The 20,657-nt window shown below is 48.0% G+C and overlaps 2 protein-coding genes and 1 long non-coding RNA gene across 8 annotated transcripts in view; 2 read left to right on the forward strand and 1 right to left on the reverse strand.

The window, feature by feature from the left end:
• Positions 1–20,657, forward strand: part of CCDC88C (coiled-coil domain containing 88C) — a 494,884-nt gene that overhangs the window by 219,769 nt on the left and 254,458 nt on the right. The gene's annotated exons all lie outside the window — the stretch shown is intronic.
• DGLUCY (D-glutamate cyclase) overlaps positions 1–20,657 on the reverse strand; it is a 121,633-nt gene that overhangs the window by 91,087 nt on the left and 9,889 nt on the right. The window contains exon 1 of one of the 6 annotated variants that reach the window (XM_060181189.1): positions 6,651–6,812. The exons of 1 other annotated variant lie outside the window; for it this stretch is intronic. In XM_060181189.1, coding sequence (XP_060037172.1) covers positions 6,651–6,725 — 75 coding nt within the window. In that variant the 5' untranslated portion in view covers positions 6,726–6,812. Of the gene's footprint in view, positions 1–2,513; positions 2,691–4,023; positions 4,057–6,650; positions 6,813–20,657 lie in introns of those variants that run through there. 4 more of the 6 variants (XM_060181188.1, XM_060181195.1, XM_060181194.1 and 1 more) reach the window with 4 other exon arrangements.
• On the forward strand, positions 10,168–15,621 carry LOC132535396 (uncharacterized). Its single transcript, XR_009547173.1, has 3 exons — positions 10,168–10,280; positions 11,562–11,706; positions 15,517–15,621. It is a non-coding gene; the product is annotated as an uncharacterized LOC132535396 (long non-coding RNA).

Here is a 20,657-nt window from a genome sequence, read left to right on the forward strand (position 1 = left end):
AGGATCCGCCTGCATATCAGATTTCAGGCTCAGGCAAAAACAAAACAAAACAGAACAACAACAACAAAAAAAACCACTATTATATCTACAGACCCTTTGAAATGTAACTAAAATATGCCTACTAGCTATCTACAAAATGGAGAACCCCCCAACACTTCATCTGCACTATTCCAGCCTTTAGGTCCATGATTGTTCAACAATTTGTTTGGCTTTATATGTTAAATCTCTTTTCAGCCACCAGGTTACAGATGCTAGCACGATGCAACCAAACTTCCCTGGACAGACAACCCCACCAATGTGTCCTGGAGCTCCGCTTCCCCAGAGCCCTTCCCCACTAGGGAAAGAGAGAGGCAGACTGGGAGTATGGATCGACCTGTAAATCCCCATGTTTAGTGGGGAAGCAATTACAGAAGCCAGACCTTCCACCTTCTGCATCCCACAATGATCTTGGGTCCATACTCCCAGAGGGTTAAAGAATAGGAAAGCTATCAGGGGAGGGGATGGGATACAGAGATCTGGTGGTGGGAATTGTGTGAAGTTGTACCCCTATGGTTTTGCCAATGTTTCCTTTTTATAAACGGAAGAATTAAAAAAAAAAGAAATAGAGACAGAGATAGAGAAATAGGGCCTAATGAAGGCTTTTTCCTTTTCCAGTGCTCCAGTGCTGTGCTCTTTGCCCTGGGCTCCCTGCCACCATTAGGCTATCTTTCCAGCCCAACCCTTCAAAATAACTTCAGGAACCAATGCAAATCATCTAACTTCTCTACCAGTCAATCTTCTCCAAGACAGTCCAGGAAGGAACCCCAAGGACCAGTCTCATGGAAACCACTGAAAGGAGAAACCGAAGTCCTGCGTGTTTAAGAAATGCTTTGAAAGCAGCAGAACGTGAGGGCACATGGGATGGTGTCTGCAGCCAGGCTGGGGAATCCTTAAAACCAAATATAACAAAACTGTACTCAGTTTTTTTTTAATGCAAAAAGCAATCTAGCAATTTGGCAGGCGGCCTGGGGAGGGTGTGAAATCTGCGAAGGAGAGGGGAGGGGGCGTGTAGTGTTGTACATCTGTTGTCCTTAGCTGGAAAAGGGAGAGATTAGTTGAAAGAGAGTGCACCTGTGTTTCTGACACCACACACACAAGCATGGGCTCCCAGTATCACCACCGCTGCCACCACCACCACCACCATCACAGCCCTATTACTAACCAGAGCGTGGCTCAACTGCTTATCAGCAGTAGTAGGAATCAAACCCAAGACCTCTCATGAGCAAGTCCTGTTCACTCCCACTGTGCTAGCTCCTCAGTCCAAGAGAACCATTAGTATCTGGAGCATGGTAGTGGCTATGTGCAATATCAGTGGGACCCAGGGAGGTGAAGTAATGTGTGGGGGCTATTATATCACTAATAAGGGTGTGTGTGTGTGTGTGTGTGTGTGTATCTAAATCCTCACTCAAATTATAAAGAGGTCTTAGGGGGCTGTGAGGTGGCAAACCTGGTTAAGCGCACACATTACAGTGTACAAGGACCCAGGTTTAAGCCCCTGGTCCCCACCTGCAGGGGGAAAGCTTCACGAGTGGTGAAGCAGGGCTGCAGGTGTCTTTCTGACTCTCTCTCTCTATCTCCCCCCTCCTCTCAACTTCTGGCTGTCTCTAATAAATAAGATATTGAAAATTAAAAAGAGATCTTAGATGCTCACACTTGTATTCTTGCCATGTGCTGTGTGGAGAACATGTCACAGTCCTTCTTGTCTGATGAGAATGCAGAGACATCTCAAGCAGACTTGAATCCAAACTCAGCTCAGGATGTCTGAAGCAATTTCTTTGCCACACTCAGTGTCACCCTTTTCCCAGCACAACCTCAGCCTCACAAGATCCTCCCCACATGGCTGGCTTTAGAGGAGTCTCTGCAGTGGGTGGGGAGGTGACAGTGGGCTCCAGTCATGCACGATGGCAGAGGGGAGCAGAAAAGAAAGGCCTATGCTGGAGAGGATTCACCCCAAAGTCACTGGGCTGAGCCTTTTGTTTTGATGCTCCCCATGGCACCCAGCCCCCCATGGGTGAGCAGACATGTGATCAGGGACAGTGCTGGATAGGGATAGAGCTCTGCCTGTTTGCAAAGTTGTCTCCTCTCCTCTGTCTTCCCTGTCTGTGTCCTGTGGACACCCAGGAAGGGCCCCTGCACCCCAGTTGCACCCCAAGTGTTGGGGGCCATTATATTATTGCTGCCTCTTCAGCAAGGCAAGACTGAAGGTTATGACTCCACCTCCTTTCTGTATCACTGCCTTTATTGCCACTTAACCTTGGGGCCTTCAGGACAATGACAGGGACTCAGAGGTCCCAGCCAGGTGGAGGAGGATAGCGGAGACCTACCTGACAGGTATCACAGGGACCACAGATGCACCTGCCAGGAGCTGAGGACCCAGAACCTAGAGAACCCATTAGCTTGCCCCAAAGCCTGGCCGGCTGGGTGGACAGAAGGACATGGGAGGCTGTGCTGTGTCCCCTGCCCTCCGGACTTACTGTGTATTTGGGGAGTTGGGCTACAGATAGTGCCCTCTTTGTTTCACGGCCTCATGGAGTGTGTAGGGGTCCCCCAACTCAGGCACAAGCTACCTTTCTTCACCGACCAGACCACTAGGTCACTGGTCTGGGCTGGGATCTGCGAGGCTGTGTAAGCTGGCGCTGCATGTCCCAGACTCTCACGTGACTGTCCCCAGTGGTGGCCTTCCGGGCTAGCCAGCCCCGGTTCTTAAAGCTGTAGAGCCTGGGTAGCTGCTGGTGGCTAAGTCCCTGTAGGCACCACCTGCCCCTTTCTTGGGGAAAGGAAGCAAAGTGTGACACCAGGCCCATGGGGGAGGGAGGAAGGGTGAAGGGAAGGAGGGGCACCAAAGCCTATGGAAATTCTGGGGTGATTATTCAGGGGGTCCAACCTGGGCCCCAGAGATTTTCCAAAACCCCTTCCACCCCTTACTAGGAATCCCATTAAAATGCAGATTCTGACTCAGGAAGGTGGGCTGGCAGTCCTGTGTGTTGCTTCTCCCTCACCCTCCTCCACCATACCAACAGGCAGCATGGTGGTTAAAACTGGAACCCACCTTCCACCCTCCTTGGGGGGCCCTGTTGGGATTCCCTGTGGTGTTCTGTTTCCTGTTTCTCACCTGGGCTGGCTGTCGTGAGGATTACTTGACAGAGCAAGCATGGAGCACTGGAGCAGCACCTAGTACCCAGCAGTGCTTAGCAGGTGGCAGTGGATACCCTCCACGGGACAAACCGCAGCCTGGGGTTTAGCTCAGTGGTGGCGTCCATGGCTGGGTTCAGTCAGTGGCACCAGAAAGAAAATTTTAACTATTGGGTCTGTGTAAGGACTCACACAGTAGAGTTTCTCTCTCCCTCTCTGTTTCCTCCTTCTCTTTTATTTCTCTGTCTTTATCCAATAACTCATTTTAAAAGATTTTAGTTATTTATTATGGGAGGGAATGAGAGAGACCAGAGCACCTCTCAGTTGTGATGTAAGGTGGCAATGGGGATTGAACCTGTGCGGCTTCCTCCAGGCTGCCTTTGCTGGCTTCTAGGTCAGGGGAGTGGGTCTCTTTGTGTTCCCATGTCCTCTTCCCTGAAAGCTTACACTTAGGTTTTGTCCATGGGGAATGGCTGGAAGTGTGTGTGTGTGTGTGTGTGTGTGTGTGTGTGTGTGTGTGTTGTCTCAATCAGCTGTGTGCTCAGTGATACTGGAAGGGGTGAGTGAGTGAGTAGAGGGTAAATGGATGGATGCATGAATGAATGAGTGAATGAATGTTCTCTTTTACTATGGAGTCAGATATCTACCCTGAGGACTATCTGATCAGCTGACCACAGCTGTGCCCAGGCCCACAGTGACCCCAGGAACCCAGCTTACTGGTGGGTTTCTGGTGGTGGACAGGCTTTGCCTGATGTCCCATTCCCAGAGAGTGACATCCAGTTCAGCAAAAGGTGATACATGACTTGGCACTCACTATATCACCGAGAAGTCAAGCTTCAATTATTCTGTTACCTTAGGAGACAGTACCTAAATGGTGGAAACAACCACAGCCAGAGTTGAGCAGTGCTGTGGATAAAAAAAAAAAAAAAAGAAAGAAAGAAGGGAGTTGGGCGGTAGATCAGAGGGTTAAGCATACGTGGTGCAAATCGCAAGGACTGGCGTGAGGATCCCGGTTCAAGCCCCTGGTTCCCTGCCTGCAGGGGAGTCGCTTCACAGGTGTGAAGCAGGTCTGCAGGTGTCTATCTTTCTCTCCTCCTCTCTGTTTTCCCTTCCTCTCTCCATTTCTTTCTGTCCTATCCAACGACGACACCACCACCAACAACAATGATAGAACAAGGACAACAAAAGGGAATAAATAAATAAATATTTAAAAAATATATAACAAAAAGAAAGAAAAAGTTACTGGTACATTTTATTAAATGATTATTTTTAAACATTTTTTTATTATTTATTTATTGAGTAGAAACTGAGTGAAATCAAAAGGGAAGGGGAAGAGAGAGAGGGAAAGAAAAAGACACCTGTGGCACTGCTTCACCACTCATGAAGTTTCCCCCTCCAGGTGGGGACCCAGGGCTAGAACTGGGGTCCTTGTGCATGGTGACATGTGTGCTCAACTGGGTGCACTACTACCCGGCCCCCTTATTATGCATATTTTAGCATACATGCATGCATAACTTCACCAGTCAGCTAAAGTGTGCTTACCCCTAGCTGAAGCTTATTGGGAAGATGATTATTAATAGAGAAGCAGGGTTTCAGGATCTGAAATATGTCCCTGCCTTTCCCTTCCATTTTTTTTTTGAGGTTTCAAACTGAAACCCAGATTCCCCCAGAAGGTTAAAGTGTGGATGACTAGAAGTGCAGGAATGCCAAATATTTATAGTAGGTTTCTCCAGTGGGTGAGAGCCAGACAAAGCTGTGTAGGGAGAGAAATGTAACAGCATTCAGAGAACATCAGCCCCTGCTTTGGAACTGAATCTATGGCTTGTGACAAAAGAATTCAGAAGTATAATCAAGCTATTATTTGACGTTGCTTAGCTAAAAACATGGTGCCTCTTCAAAAAGCAGGAAAAAAAAAAAAGAAACCTAGGTAACTATTGTAAGTAGGTAATTGTATCTACTTATTGAAAAGATTCAGTTAGTGATGGAAATGGGAAAACAGAATACTTTTCCCAAGGATACCTCAAACTGAATTAGTTAAAAAGTTTCTAGAAATGGCCGCTTCTGACATCATGGAGCCAAAAGGCAAGTCGTCCAAAGTTGATTTGACTTCTGGTTGGGATGGGGTTTCTGCAGACTGTCAAAGAAACTTGAGAGTCTCATTTTAGTTCCAATTTGTGGGGGTATGTAAGCCCTGCCAGAAACACTGAGGAAAAGTTAGCACCCCTCAACATCTTGAAATAAAGGCTTTACCTTAAAGGATGTCTTTCGTTGGAAGCTTGGGCTTGGCCAGAATCTCATTGTTTGATATTGTCCACAAGACAAGAAACACGTGCTGACAAGAATGGGGAGAGAAGGGAACTTTTTATACACCATTGGTAGGAATATAAATTGGTGTAACCACCATGGAAAACAGTTGGAATGTCTCAAAAATGTAAAAGTAGAAATTCCATACTACCCAGTTATTCAACTTCTGGGTATTTACCTAAAAACACTAATTTGAAGAATTCTATTCACCATGTTTATTGCTACATTTAAAAATAATTTTATTGGGGGGTGGGGCCCATTCAGTGAGGAACCCCACTAGCCCAGCTGGGCACAAGGGACCAGTGATTTGAATTTTCAAAAGCCTGTTTCCTAGCCACCAGTAATGGCATTGTCACAGCAGCACTTCCTGTTGGGCAGGGATCAGCCATATGAAAGGCGGAAGGGGTGAGGCAGGCCTGCCTGGTGGTTTGGGGAAGGTTGGTTTCTTGGGTGGCTGAGATGGAGAGAAACAGCCCCCACCCCCACTCCCACCCCCACCCCATGAGGGCAACAGATTTGCTTTCCACTACCATGGGCAGCAGTCCAGGGCTCCTGAAGGTGCCCTGGCTTCAGAGTCCCTCAGTGGCCCTTCCTCGGATGCCCGAGCAAAGTCTAAAGACTAATAATACTGTTGAAAGCCCAACAGCACAGAACAGCTTTTCTGGAAGAACGGAGGTACTTACTCAACAGAGATGGAAGGAGACACTTCATTACAAACCAAGCAAAACTCTGCAATGTGAATGCTCTGAAGATGTTATCTCCCACTGTGAAGTATAGCCTGCACTGTGCTCACAAGGGCATTCTGTTTTGTTACAGTTTAATATATACTTTAGAGGGCTGGAGAGGCAGCATAATGGTGATGCAAACAGACTCTAAGCCTGAGGCTCTGAGGTCCAGGTTCAACCCCCTGCACTAGCTAAAACAGAGCTGAGCAGTGCTCTGGTAATAAACAAACAAATAAAACAAACTTTAGAAAGATTTCTGAGGGTTATGAGAATATAGCTCTCCTGGTAAAGCTCACATCTTAACATGTGGATGCTGGGTTCGAGCCTTACACACGGAAGCACTGTGGATTGTGGAGCAGGGCTGAGATGTGTCTTTTATTATTATTATTATTATTTTATCAGATAGAGGCAGAGATAAATCAAGAGGGGTGGAGAAAGGGAGAGAGATACCTGTAGTCTGTCACCGTTCATGAAGCTTCTCTCCCAAAGTAGGGAGTGGGGGCTTGAACCTGGGTCTTTGCACATGGTAATGTGTACACTTAACCAAGTGTCACTGCCTGCTCCCGTCCACTTCAGAAAATAGAAAATTGGGTCAGGGAGGGCACTCCATTCTTATCACACATGGACAAGGCTTTGGGTTCATTTATTGACAATAAAGTTTTATCAACCAGGCAGAGGGTGGCAATAGTCTGTAATAAAACAGCAGCAACAATCTATAAAAACAGAAAACTTCGAATAATATACTGTAGCCTAGGGGGTAAGGCTGTGGTGTACCTTGTGCAGCACACATGCTACCGTGTTCAAGGACCTAGGTTCAAGCTTCAGATCCCCACTTGCAAGTAAGCTTCACAAGTGGTGAAACAGTGCTGCAGGTGTTTCTATCTAACTCCCCACTATATCTCCACTCTTTCCAGCCCTGCCTGCTGGACCATGTGAGCAAAGTGACCAGCAAGAGACACTCTGCAGCCTCTCTCAATTACTCTCTCTCTATCAATCAATCAATCAATAAGTAAATAAATAAATACAATGTATTGTAACCAACGAGAGTGTACTGCTTGCTCTCTCTCTCTCCTGAGAATGGCAGAAAGAGGGGGCAGAGCCAAGATGGCAACTCAGAGACAACACATGGCCTGAGCTCTGCAAGGAGGCTGCAACAAAGCTGGGAAGTGGTGAGGGTAGGAATTCTGGGTCAGTAGTGAGATAGGGGTGCACTGGGTGGACAGACAAGAACTAAAGAAGAATCCTATAATTCATATTTGGGCTGGCAAACAGTGGCTGAAAAGGAAATGGAGATTGTCTGGGAGTTTTCTGTTTTGCTAGTTGCAAACCCCCATACCAGCTACTCCTGGTTGGACTCATGTGGAGGGAATTTCTTTAGCTTCTTCTTCTAGCGTTTGCCCTTCTTCCGTAGCCAGTCAACAGCGTCAGGTTGAGCCTGATGTCAAGTTTCGAGACCTTCTTTGAATCTGGAGAGGTGGCAGTCGTTGACTATGTGGGTCATAGTCTGTCTGGAGCCGCAGGGGCAGTTCGGGTCATCTCTGGCTCCCCAGCGATGGAACATAGCGGCGCACCGGCCATGGCCTGTTGGATAGCAATTGAGGAGGGCCCAATCATAACGTGCCAGGTCAAAGCCGGGTTGACGCTTGCAGGGGTCTGTGATGAGGTGTTTGTTCTTGACCTCAGCTGACTGCCAACTCTGTTTCCAAGAGTCTGGAACAGAGAAGTTCAGTGTAGGCGTAGGGGACCAGATTGGGTGACGAGACGTCAAGCGTTGGACAGGGTGGGCGAAGATCTCCGCGTAGATTGGCAGGTCCGGTCGAGCGTAGACGTGGGAAATGAACTTAGATGATGCCGCGTCCCGACGAATATCTGGCAGGGCGATGTGGCTAAGAACTGGCAGCCATGGAACCGGGGTGGAACGGATGGTTCCAGAAATTATCCTCATGGAGGAATATAATTTGGAATCGACGAAGTGGACATGGGGGCTACGGAACCATCCTGGGGCACAGTATTCTGCAGTGGAATAGCATAATGCCAGAGAGGATGATCGTAGTGTGGAAGCGCTCGCGCCCCATGAGGAGCTGGCCAGTCTTGCAATGATGTGATTCCTCGCGCCCACCTTTGCTGCAGTTTTTATGAGATGTTCGTGAAATGACAGAGTGTGATCGAGAGTAACACCAAGATAGACTGGCTGGGCTTCATGCCGGATTCTCATACCGCCAAGCTGCACATTAAGCTCACGCGAGGCCGAGGCATGGTGTAGATGGAAAACAGATGATACCGTTTTTGCAGTGCTAGGGATTAGTCGCCATTTTTTACAGTAATCAGATATCAGAGACATGTCTTTCGTGAGTGTTTCCTCGAGGATGTCGAACTTGGATGCCTGAGTTGCACAGCAGATGTCATCAGCATAGATGAACTTCCTTGAAGAAGTTTCTGGGAGGTCATTGATGTAAATATTAAATAGCTAAATATTAAATTTCTTTAGCTATATTCCTGGATCAGCAGGGGTATCTTTCAAAAGACATTGAACTGAGCTGGAGTTCTATCTGAGTGACAGAATACCTGACCAATCAAGGCCTCAGTCTTGCCTGGTGTCTCATTCAGGGGTGTCTTTCAAAGGACATTGAAAGTAGCAGTAACTCTATCTGAATGACAATACCTGACTAATCAGGGCCTCAGCCTTGCCTGGGGTAAAGTACCTGTGTTTTTCTGTTGACACTTGAGAATGGCAGAAAGAGTAAAGAGAGGGAGAGAAACAGAAAGAGGAGAGACCCCACAGCACCACTTCACTGTCCATGGTGCTTCCATGAGGTGCCAGGGCTCAACCCCAGGGGCTCACACTTGGCAAGATCTGTGGCCCTAATAGGTGAGCTATCTCCTGGCTCAGTAATTCACATTTCTAAATATTTTACTTATGCTATTATTTGTTTGTTTTTAATAAAACAGAAATAAAGATAGGGAGACCAGAGCACTGCTCAGCTCTGGCTTATGGTAGTATGCAGTACTGGGGGTTGAACCTGGGACCTCATTAATTTGCATTTCTTTAAATTTTTTTTATATTTATTTATTTATTTTCCCTTTTGTTGCCCTTGTTTTTTATTGTTGTTGTATTATTTTTTAAAAATATTTATTTAGGGGGTCGGGCCATGGCGCAGTGGGTTAAGCGCATGTGGTGCAAAGCACAGGGACCGGCGTAAGGATCCCAGTTTGAGCCCCCGGCTCCCCACCTGCAGGGGAGTCGCTTCACAGGTGGTGAAGCAGGTCTGCAGGTGTCTATCTTTCTCTCCCCTTCTCTGTCTTCCCCTCCTCTCTCCATTTCTCTCTGTCCTATCCAACAACGAATTGCGTCAACAAGGGCAATAATAATAACCACAACGAAGCTACAACAAGGGCAACAAAAGGGGGAAAAAATGGCCTCCAGGAGCGGTGGATTCATGGTGCAGGCACCGAGCCCAGCAATAACCCTGGAGGAGGAAAAAAAATTTATTTATTTATTTATTCCCTTTTGTTGCCCTTGTTGTTTTATTGTTGTAGTTATTATTGTTGTTGGATAGGACAGAGAGAAATGGAGAGAGGAGGGGAAGACAGAGAGGGGGAGAGACACCTGCAGACCTGCTTCACCACTTGTGAAGTGACTCTCCTGCAGGTAGGGAGCTGGGGGCTTGAACCGGGATCCTTACGCCAGTCCTTGTGCTTTGCTGCGCTTTGCGCCACATGTGCTTAACCCGCTGCGCTATCACCCGACTCCCAATAATTTGCATTTCTAAGCTCCCAAAGGGTGCTGGGGCTGTTGGCCCAGAGACCTACTCTCTAACCTCTGGCCAAGAGGAAGAAGACAGGTGTAGCGGTTCTGAGTTTGCTTCTTGGCTCTGCTCTCTGGAAGCCGGGCAAGTTGCCTCACTGCTTGCTCACTTACACAGTAAGAGATCATTTTCATGCCTGGAGAACTTGTTTTGGAAAGGAGAGGGAAATCGTTCCACCTTGGGGTTCCTAAGCAAAAGTAAAATAGCAGCAGCTGTTTTTATCTGCCTCCTGACACACCTCCATGGCTCATCCTTGGTGGATTAAACGCTCAAGGTAGGCTTGCCCTCAGAAGTTGTCAGCAGGTTACTGCCTTGACAATCTCTCCGCCCTCTCTTCCTCCTTCCCTCTCCATCCTGGCACCAAAATAGCCCCCCAACACCCACCGAGGCCTTGCCAGTTATGACATTTTCAAGCGGAGGAGAGAACCGATCGCTTTCAAACCTTATGATATTTTAAGTACACTGCCTTTCAAATCTAGGTCAGGAGGGAGAATGAACTGGGACTCCTCCACTGTTAGAGCTGAGGAAGCTGCAAAACCATCTCAAAGGTTCTCCATCGAGATGATGGGGAAGCTGAGGCCCAGAGGGGGACAGCCACTTGTGTGTGAGGAGGAGGGACACAGCAGTCCAATGGCAGATGTGGTGTGGTGAGGTGTGGTGTGGATGGGGTTCCGAGGGTAATTTCTGATCTTAGTGTGGTAAATGGGGGCAGGAGGAGGTCACTGAAAAAACTGCCCAATTGACCCAGAACGTCATATGGTTAGTTTTTTCCTGCAGGCTATTGGTGACATCAGGTATTGAACCTGGGGCCTGTCACTGCAAGTCCTGAGCACTACTGCTGTGCTGTCTCTCAGCCCCCTAAAATGTGCCACTTTCAGAAATAAATGGCAGATCCCCTGAGCTGGAAGGGAGACCCAGAACTCCTGAATAGGGATGGATCTCCTCCTGAGGTTATACTCCCTGAGACACACTCTCTCTCTCTCTCTTTCTCTCTAATGTCTGGGTCACGAATGAGATTTTTGTATTTATCTGAAAAGGGCATGTGTTACAAAGAGTTTAGAAGCACTGATTCTCCCCACCCTTCCCTTCTAACCTGGATCCTTGAATAGCATGGGTACACACCTAGAACATTCTAAAGTCTGATAGGGTGTTGTGGTCAGTTCTCAGATATGTCCAAGGAACTCCAGAGGCTGTCCAAATGACTCCACCACTGGGGGGCAGGAAATGTTTTATTTTGCCCCCAGGGTTATCATCACTGGGGCTCGGTGCCTGCACTATGAATCCACTGCTTTTGGAGGATATTTTTCCCATTTTTAGGGCCCTTGTTGTTATTGTTATTACTATTGTTGTTATTGCTGTTGGATAGGATAGTAAGAAATCGAAAGAAGAGGGGAGGACAGAGAAGGGGAGAGAAAGATAGACACCTGAAAGCCTGCTTCACCACTCATATGAGGACCTTCCCTCCTGCAGGTGGGGCCCTGGGGCTTGAACTCAGGTATTTGCACATTAATGTGTGAGCTCAACCAGGTGCACCATGCCTCTTCTCCATTTTCAGTGACACCCTTTTATTCAGCTGGCCACTTGGGCTTGAGGGCCTAAAGAAGATGCCATCTATTTCAAAGTATGCCATGCCATCCCAGAAGAGTCCTTGAAACCTTTCTCTTCTCTCTAAGTGACACCAGGGTCCCCAGAGGCCACAGGTGAGATTCTTGGGATGGGCAGCAGTGGTGGAGGCACTGAGTCTGGTGAGAAGCCATGCCAACAGGCCAACCTGGGCAGTGGGGTTGGAATTTGGATATGAGAAAAAGGTGCAGAGGGAGGGAGCGTTCTAGATCATAAAGACCGAGTGAAGGTGCATTTAGGGTGAGAGGCTGGGGAGAGCAGATGATGCCACGGAGTGTGCCCCTGAAGAGATGCAGGTAAGAGATAACTCCAACATTTCAGAAAAAACCCTGGGGTGTGGGTCCTGCTCCTATGTCTTCAGCCACCCTGCCCTCCCCTTTCACACAGCTTTCCCCCCACCTTTCCACTCCACTCGACAGATAATTGTCTTTGTTCTCTACCTTTGTGCTCCAGCTGTTTCCACATTTTTGACTGGAATCAATGCAAGACTGGCCAGCTCCTCATGGGGTGCGAGTGCTGCCACACTACGATCATCCTCTCTGGCATTATGCTATTCCACTGCAGAATACTGTGCCCCAGGATGGTTCCGTAGCTCCCATGTCCACTTGGTAGATTCCAAATTATATTCCTCCATGAGGATCATTTCTGGAACCATCCGTTCCACCCCGGTTCCATGGCTGCCAGTTCTTAGCAACATCGCCCCACCAGATATTCGTCGGGATGCGGCATCATCTAAGTTCATTTCCCACGTCTACGCTCGACCGGACCTGCCAATATACGCGGATATCTTCGCCCACCCTGTCCAACGCTTGACGTCTCATCACCCAATCTGGTCCCCTACGCCTACACTGAACTTCTCTGTTCCAGACTCTTGGAAACAGAGTTGGCAGTCAGCTGAGGTCAAGAACAAACACCTCATCACAGACCCCTGCAACCGTCAACCCGGCTTTGACCTGGCACGTTATTGGGCCCTCCTCAATTGCTATCGAACAGGCCATGGCCGGTGCGCCGCTATGTTCCATCGCTGGGGAGCCAGAGACGACCCGAACTGCCCCTGCGGCTCCAGACAGACTATGACCCACATAGTCAACGACTGCCACCTCTCCAGATTCAAAGGAGGTCTCGAAACTTGACATCAGGCTCAACCTGATGCTGTTGACTGGCTACGGAAGAAGGGCAAACGCTAGAAGAAGAAGAACTGGAATCAAGCAGGCCTCCGTCCATCATTTTTCAGATTCACAAAAGAAATAGGTTGAGTCGTGTGTGTACGCACACGTGCACATGCACACTAAAGGAGGCTTGAACCCCTAAGGAACCAAACCCCTCCTTTTGCAGATGAGCACTCAGAGAGCCTCTGACAGCTGAGCCCAGTGGCGTTTGGAGTTGTGGGGGTGACCTAGGCTTCCCAGTCACCTGCCATGGCCAGGGGTGACACAGCAGGTACCAGTCAGGCTAGCTGTCTGGGAGGACCTAGGGAGGCACTCCTGTGCCCCCAGCTCCCTCAGGAAGCAGCAGTCTCTAAGCACATCTATTGGCTGAGCTTCAGGCAGGGGCGGGCTCCTTTCTTAGCAATAGTCACTGTTTTGGCCACCACCAACAGTTCCAGAAGGCAGGACCATTGGGAAACACCTCTGTCCCCTCACTCTTGGGTGTCTTCTCGTGTGGGGGAGACTTTCTCCTGTGACCAGGAGAGGTGATGGCGACCAGAGAAAGGTCACGGGGAACACAGTCAGTTCTCTGTTTGCTCTGGTCCAGGCCCTGGGGAGTGGGCGTCATTAATTACAATGTTTGGTGGTTCCTCCAGCAAAATGACAAAATCTTTTATGTTGCCACCCACACGGGCCAGATGATAGGCTGGGGAGAGTACAGCTTCGCTCTCAATTCAGCTCGTTCTAAATGGTCACCTCACACGTCCCCCAGGGCCTCACTGCCTCTGGGGTCCCATCTCCACGTGGGCTGCAGTTGCTATTTTTATGTCTTTGCTTTACATCATGGTAAAATACACACAGTGTAAACTTGACTGGGTTCCAAGCGTGCAGCTCTGTGGCATTTAGTATCGGTACAGTGCTCTGTAGTCAATGGTGTGACCTGGTGCCAGGACTTTTTATCTCTCCAAATGGGATACTTGGTCCCTCTTCTTTTCCACCTCCTCCAGCCTCCTGACAACTATGAATCTTTCTCTTTCTATAGGTTTGTCTCTTCTAGTTATTCCACACACGAGAGTCATGCATGGAGCAAACTTAGCCAGGTAGGAAACATGCTTCACCATGCATGAAGTCTCAGGTCTAAGTCCTAGGACCACAAGAGAGCACCCTGATGATGGAACAGTGCTGTAGTATCTCTTTCTCTCTCTCTCTCTCTCTCTCTCTCTCTCTCATAAAGATAATGAAAAAAAGTCACTTTGGAAGTGACTTTGGAATTGCATGTGCATGAGACCCTGAATACACACACACACACACACACACACACACACACACACACACACACACGCCAACCAAGCAAACAGATTAAAGAGAAATACACAACAAATGGTCAACCATGTCTGGCTATTTTGACTTAGCATAATGGCTCAGGGTTCATCTGTGCTGTGCCATGTGCCTGTACTTGATCGCTCTCTCTTTTTGGCTCTCTTTTAAATTTAATTTTATTTATTATTTTGGATTGAGACAGAAAGAAATTAAGAGTGAAGGGGGAGACAGAGAGCAAGAGAGGGGAGGGGAGAAAGAGGGAGAGAGAGAGACCTGTAGCACTGCTTCACCACTCATGAAACTTCCCTTCCCTCCTTTAGGTGAGGGCCAGGGATTTGAACTGGGGTCCTTGTGCATGTGTGCCACCACCACTGGGGCTCATACTTCCATCTCTTTTTGTGACTGAGTAATATCCCACTAAGTAGACATGCCCCATTTTACCTGCCATTGATGTCTGTTGTCTCCACCCAAGCACATAACGTAAGTCCTGCTTCCTCCTCTTTTTACCACAAAGATCCCCTGACTGTTTCTTCTGCGATCCTAGCACTGCAAAGTATTTTGTGAGGGTTAAATCCCACAAAGCAGGTGACTGGCCAAAAGCACCTAGCAATCAGTGCTCAGTAATAGACTACTGACATCCTGACTGTGAGTATATGAAGGTCTCCTGACCCTCTGCTATTGTGCCCGTCTGTTTATTTCATGAAAGGTCTTCAATGCCAGCAGGGTTGGGAGCAGCAGAGAAAGCAGGGCTAGGCCAGGGCTCTTCACAGCTGTGTTGCCACCTGCCTACTGGTTCCCAAGGCAGGACCGTATGCTTTAGGGGTTCTGTAGGGCCCCTGCATTGGGTTACCTGCACTCCTAGGGGCTGCTCTCACCTGCCCACATATAGGGCTCCTTCTCCAAAGTGTGTGTTACTGTCACAGGGAAAGGAAGCCATGCAGAAACTTTGGCCACCAGTCACAAGTCTTCAGTTCCTCAAGATAACATTCACCATGGGTTGGGGAAATAGCATAGAGGTTCTGCAAAAAGACATTCATGCCTGGGGCTCTGAAGTCCCAGGTTCAGTCCCCAGCACTGCCATATGCCAGAGCTGAGTAGGGCTCTGGGAAACAAACATACAACAAAAATATTTTACTCATGTTATAGGGAACTCTTTATAGTTGAGAAAATCAGCAACCACTAGCAAATAGTCCAAAAATTAATCTGAAACAAATAGAGAGACTTGAAAGACATAAATCTGAAAAACAACCCGATATCTACATTGATGAGCAAGACTATAAGACTTTATAAGAACTCTGGTGGTTGTCGCTGGAGGTGTGAGGGATACAGAACTTGGGTGGTGGGTGCAATGGGGAACTAAAGTTTACCCTGTAATTTGATAACCTTTTTGTTAATTATTATTATTTTTAATTTTGATAGGATAGAGACATATTGAGAATGGAGGGGGAGACAGAAGAGGAGAGAGAAAGAGAGACATCTGCAGCCCTGTTTCACCATATGTGAAGCTTCCCCCTGCGGGTGAGGAGTGGGGTTTTGAACCCAGGTAGTGAGTGCACCACTGCCTTGTAAACCATTATTAAATCACTAATAAAAATATAAAAGAACTTTACCCTTGTAGTCTGATAATTTTTTTAGCCATCTCTAAATCACTAGTAACAATGTTTTAATTAATTAAACAATAATAATAAAATAAGGGAGATATGGAATATAGTAATAAAATATAGGAAAGCAAAAAAAAAAAACATCAAGTCTGTATGGAAATAAAACCAGCAGCAAGTCAACAGAAGTTCTGCTGTGAACCTGGCTCTGTGTGAAGCACCTGCTAGGGACAGTGACCGGGCAGAAGGCAAAGTCCTGCTCAGTTGTGCTGAGCAGGCCAGGCCTGCAGGACATGTCCTTGTGGGACCAACAGTCAGCTTAGTCATGTAGATAATAGATGAAGGTGGTACTGGCCCAAGTCCTTGGGAAAGGTTTCAAAGAAATATGTCTGGAGGGACAGGTGAAGCTTGCAAGGAGCAGGGTGGGGGCTCTAGGCAGAGAGCCACAGGAATAAGCAAGGACCACGGCCTGCCTGGAGCCCAGGATTTGTCATCAATTGCAGGGAGATGAAGCAGGGAGAGACACAAGGGCAAATGATGGGCAACCCAAAACTACAGTGGTTTGAAGCAGAGGAGGGCCAGGCTGTGAAATAGCTCACCTAGATATGCACTGCTTTGCCATGTGCATGATCCAGGCTTAAGCCGGGCTCCCACACTGAAGAAAGTTTTGGGTGCTATGGTCTCTCTCTCTCTCTCTCTCTCTCTCTCAAACAGAGGCTGGGGAGACAGCATAAAGATTTTTCAAAAGACTTTCATGTCTAAGATTCTGAGGTCCCAGGTTCAATCCCCAGCACTATCACTAGCCAGAGCTGAGCAGGGCTCTGGTCTACCCTGGTCTCTCTCTCTCTGTGTGTGTGTCTTTCTCTCTGTATATCTCTCTCTCATTAAAGTAAAATAAATATTTATTAAAATATTAAATACCCAATATAAATATTAATATGATTAATATATAAATATTAATATAAAATGTTAACATAAAGTAAATAAAATATTTATTAAAGCAGAGGAGCATCAAATGGAAGCCATTTCCCAGATAATTGAGCATCTGAGCTGAACCAGGAGAGCTTGTCACCAGGGGTAGGTCCAGGGAATTCTGGGACATTTATTCCTGGCTGCTGTCATTCTGGGCACCCCAGCAGGATGCTTTGAAGACCTGGGGATTTTGCCCCCCGCCAAACCTACCATTCTTCTCTGCACAAGCAAATTTGTTTTATTTTTCAAGGTTTATCTTCTTAGAGACTATATGGTGACATACCCAGTAGAGCACACACACACATTACCATGTTCAAGGGCTCAAGTTCAAGTCTGTAGCCCCCATCTGCAGGGATAAGTGTGAAGCAGTGCTACAAGTGACTCTAGTTCTGTCTCTCATTCCCTCTCAATTCCTCCCTGTCCTATCAAGTAAAAAGAAAAGAAAAAAAGGAATAAATGACCGCCAAGAGGAATAGATTTGTCATGCAGGCACCAAGACAATAACACACACACACACACACACACGCGTGCATGCGCGCGCGCGCGCACACACACACACACACACACACCCCACACACAAATATGGCAGATGGAAATTGAAAGGGGGGAGAGAGATAGAGAAGGGGATAGACAGAGAGACATCTGCAATCTGCAGCACTGCTCCACCGCTCATGAAGCTTCCCTGCAGGTAAGGACCCAGGGCTTGAATATAGGTCTGTAAGCACTATAACTTGTATACTCAACCAGGTGTGTCTCTGCCCAGCCCCTTTATTTTCTTGAGAGAGAGAGAGAGAGAGAGAGAGAGAGAGAGAGAGAGAGAGAGACTGCTCTGGTGGTACACGAGGCACACTAGGGGTTGAACTAGGAGCCTCAGGCATGCAAGTCCTATGCTCTGCCAGCTGAGTTGTACACAAAAGGCTAAGTTGCCTGGCCCAGCCCTGGACCTTCTTCTAATTGTCAAGACTTCAAACCTTGTTTCCAAGTCTGCCTGGGATGGGCAGATGGGCTGGCTGCCTGCCAAGTGACTTTGATGGCTTCCCCTTCCCCCAGGCCTCCTTTGAGAAAGGGCTCCGCATGTGGCAAAGTCCAGGGTGCTTGCCCTCCCGCCATGCTCACCAAGAGGCCCAGTGTACCCTCTGGGACTAAGTCCAAATAAATAGTCCCAACAAGTCATCCTGGAGGACAGGGCCACCAGCACTCTTATGTATGTGCTTCCTGGGGCCCTGCAGAGAAGACAGGATGAGGAGGTAGCCTGGAATCTCAGGAGGCATGGGCAGCTGGCTTTGTCCCCACCTGTCCCCGAGAGATGACCAGAGTGACTCCTCCGAGGGCCCCAGGCTGAAAACTAGGGGGTTGGCTCCTGCCAGCATCTCCTAGCTCCTAGCTGGGACAGGAGCACAGGCAGAAGCCACCAGCCTGAAGGGACAAGGGAGGCATGGAATTCAGGCTCAGAGCGCCCTGAGAAGGAGGCATTGAGAAGTGTGAGGGCTCAGGAGAGCAGAGAACCTGGGAAAAGTAAAAGAGGCCCCCTGTTCTTTTTTGGTTGAAGAGCTTGAGGTGGAGACAGAGTAAGTAAGCCTCTACTGTAACCCCACCCCAAGAACCCTTTGCAATTATCTGGCCCCCACTTTTTTTCTTACAGAGCACTGCTTAGCTCTGGCTTATGATGGTGATGGGGACTGAATCTCAGAACTCAGAGCCTCAGGCATAAGTCTTTTGCAGAACCATGACGCTGTCTCCCCAGCCCTGTATATTATTTTTTAATGGAAGAGAGATACAGAGACTAGAGCACTGCTCAACTGTGGCTTCTGGTGGTGCTGGCGATTGTACTTGGGACCTCAGAGCCTCAGGCACAACAGTCTCTCTCTTTTTTCTACTTTATTTAAGAGGACAGAGAGAAATTGAGAGGAAAGGAGAGAGGGGAGAAAGATAGACACCTGCAGACCTGCTTCACCACTCATGAAGCATCCTTCTTGCAGGTAGGGAAAGGGAGCTCAAGCCCGGATCCTTGTGCATGGTGACATGTGTGTTTAACTGAGTGCATCACTGCCCGGCCATCGCAAGAGTCTCTTTGCAGAACCATTATGCTGTCTCCCCACCCCTCGCAGTTTTGAACCAAGACATGTCTGCTCCCTCTCTCTGAGGAGAAGGCAGTTGGGGGTGGGGAAGAGGGGGGCATGTGGTAGGGAGAGCTACCAGGGCACACATCTGCCAAGACCGCTGCACCTGCTGCTTCTCCTCCATCCTCAGCGCTGCCTGGGGCATCCTAGGAAGCCTCTGTCACCTCAGGGTGGCCATGCAGAGTGACTTTGTTCAGTGTTCCATTGCTTGGCTCTCTCAGTCACTGGGGGCAAAAGTGCCCACAGCAGGCAAAGCCGCTTCCGCTTAGGCTGGGGAGGGTTTCTCGAAGAAGCACAGCACTGTCAGGCACGGGGGAAGGTGCCCACCCCACCACCTTTACTGCCTCTACCTCTTGCCCTGTGTGTTCTTTTTCTCTTCAATTCATTCCCCTCTGTGGCTCCCAGAGTGGACACTGGACAGAATCTGCCCCCACAGTGGACAAGACATTCTCTGCTACAAGTGCAGAGATGTCCCCAGGAAGATGTGCCCAGCCCATGGAGCACAGATGGGTCAAGAGGCTTCAGACCCTTGCAGCTCTCTGGGGTCACAGAGGGGGCAGGCAGGAGAGTCAGACTTGGTGGGGTGGAGTGGTGGTGGTAGTGAGAAGAAGTCCCTGGATGATCTCTCAGTGTCCTTGTGGTGGGCAACTGCAGTCACAGGGCCTGGCTTCTGGACTCAGAAGTCTACCTTGGCCTGCAGTGTCCCCCACTTAGGGGGTCTTGGAGAAACCAGCTGGCTGAGCGAGGCCCAGCTCTCCACTTTCCACTAGAAGTGCCCACTGCAAGTGATCACAGCTTTCCAGAAGGTTTTCCAGCTTGCAAGCTGGGAAGATGAGTTAGGGTGACCTGAGAAGGGAAGATGAATATTCTACAAGCATTGGGTTGGGGACTTGAAACACAATTTCTTTCGTGAATTTGGAAAAAAATGGGGTGGGGGTCGGGCAGGGATGAGAGCAATGATGGGGAGCCTTAATGGATGACAGTGATGGGTGTTAATTTAAAACATCTATATATTGGGTTGTTGGGAAAGTCATGATGTAATTTTATTTTTTCTAATTTATTTAAACTCTTTCTCTTTTCTTATTTTTTTTAAGTTATTTTATTTTTCATAGAGATAGCCAGAAATTGAGAGGAAAGGGGGAGATAGAGAGGGAGAGACAGAAAAAGACACCTGCAACACTGCTTCACCACTCATGAAGCTTTCCCTGTACAGTTGGGGACCGGGGACTTGAATCTGGATCCTCGCACATTCTAACATGTGCACTCAACCAGGCGCACCATGACCTGGCCCTATTTATTTTCTCTTAACCATTGCATTGCTCAGCTCTGGTTTACGGTGGTGTGGGGGACTGAACCTAGGACTCTGGAGCCTCAGGCATGAGTCTCTTTGCATAATCATTATGCTATCTATCCCTGCCCTTGACTTAATTTTCTATGTAAAATATACACATGTATGTATTGAAACAGGCCAGATACAGAGAAAGGAATTTTGTATGAGTCTATTTATGTGAAATCCCTATGGCAGACAATTTCACATGTGAAAGCCTGAGGTTTGAACTCTGGTCCTTGCACATATACTGGGAGAACTGCCTGCTGGCTTCCTATTTTGTACTTTTTAAAAAAAAAAATTAAACAATTTTTTATATTTATTATTTATCCTTTTGTTGCCTTGTTGTTTTTTATTGTTGTTGTAGTTATTGTTGTTACTGATGTCATTGTTGTTGGATAGGATAGAGAGAAATTGAGAGAGGAGGGAAGACAGAGAGGAGAGAAAGATAGACACCTGCAGAACTGCTTCACTGCCTGTGAAGCGACTCCCCTGCAGGTGGGGAACTGGGATCCTTATGCCAGTCCTTGTGCTTTGCACCAC

This window comes from Erinaceus europaeus, chromosome 22, assembly GCF_950295315.1.
Source record: "Erinaceus europaeus chromosome 22, mEriEur2.1, whole genome shotgun sequence".
NCBI lineage: Eukaryota > Metazoa > Chordata > Mammalia > Eulipotyphla > Erinaceidae > Erinaceus > Erinaceus europaeus.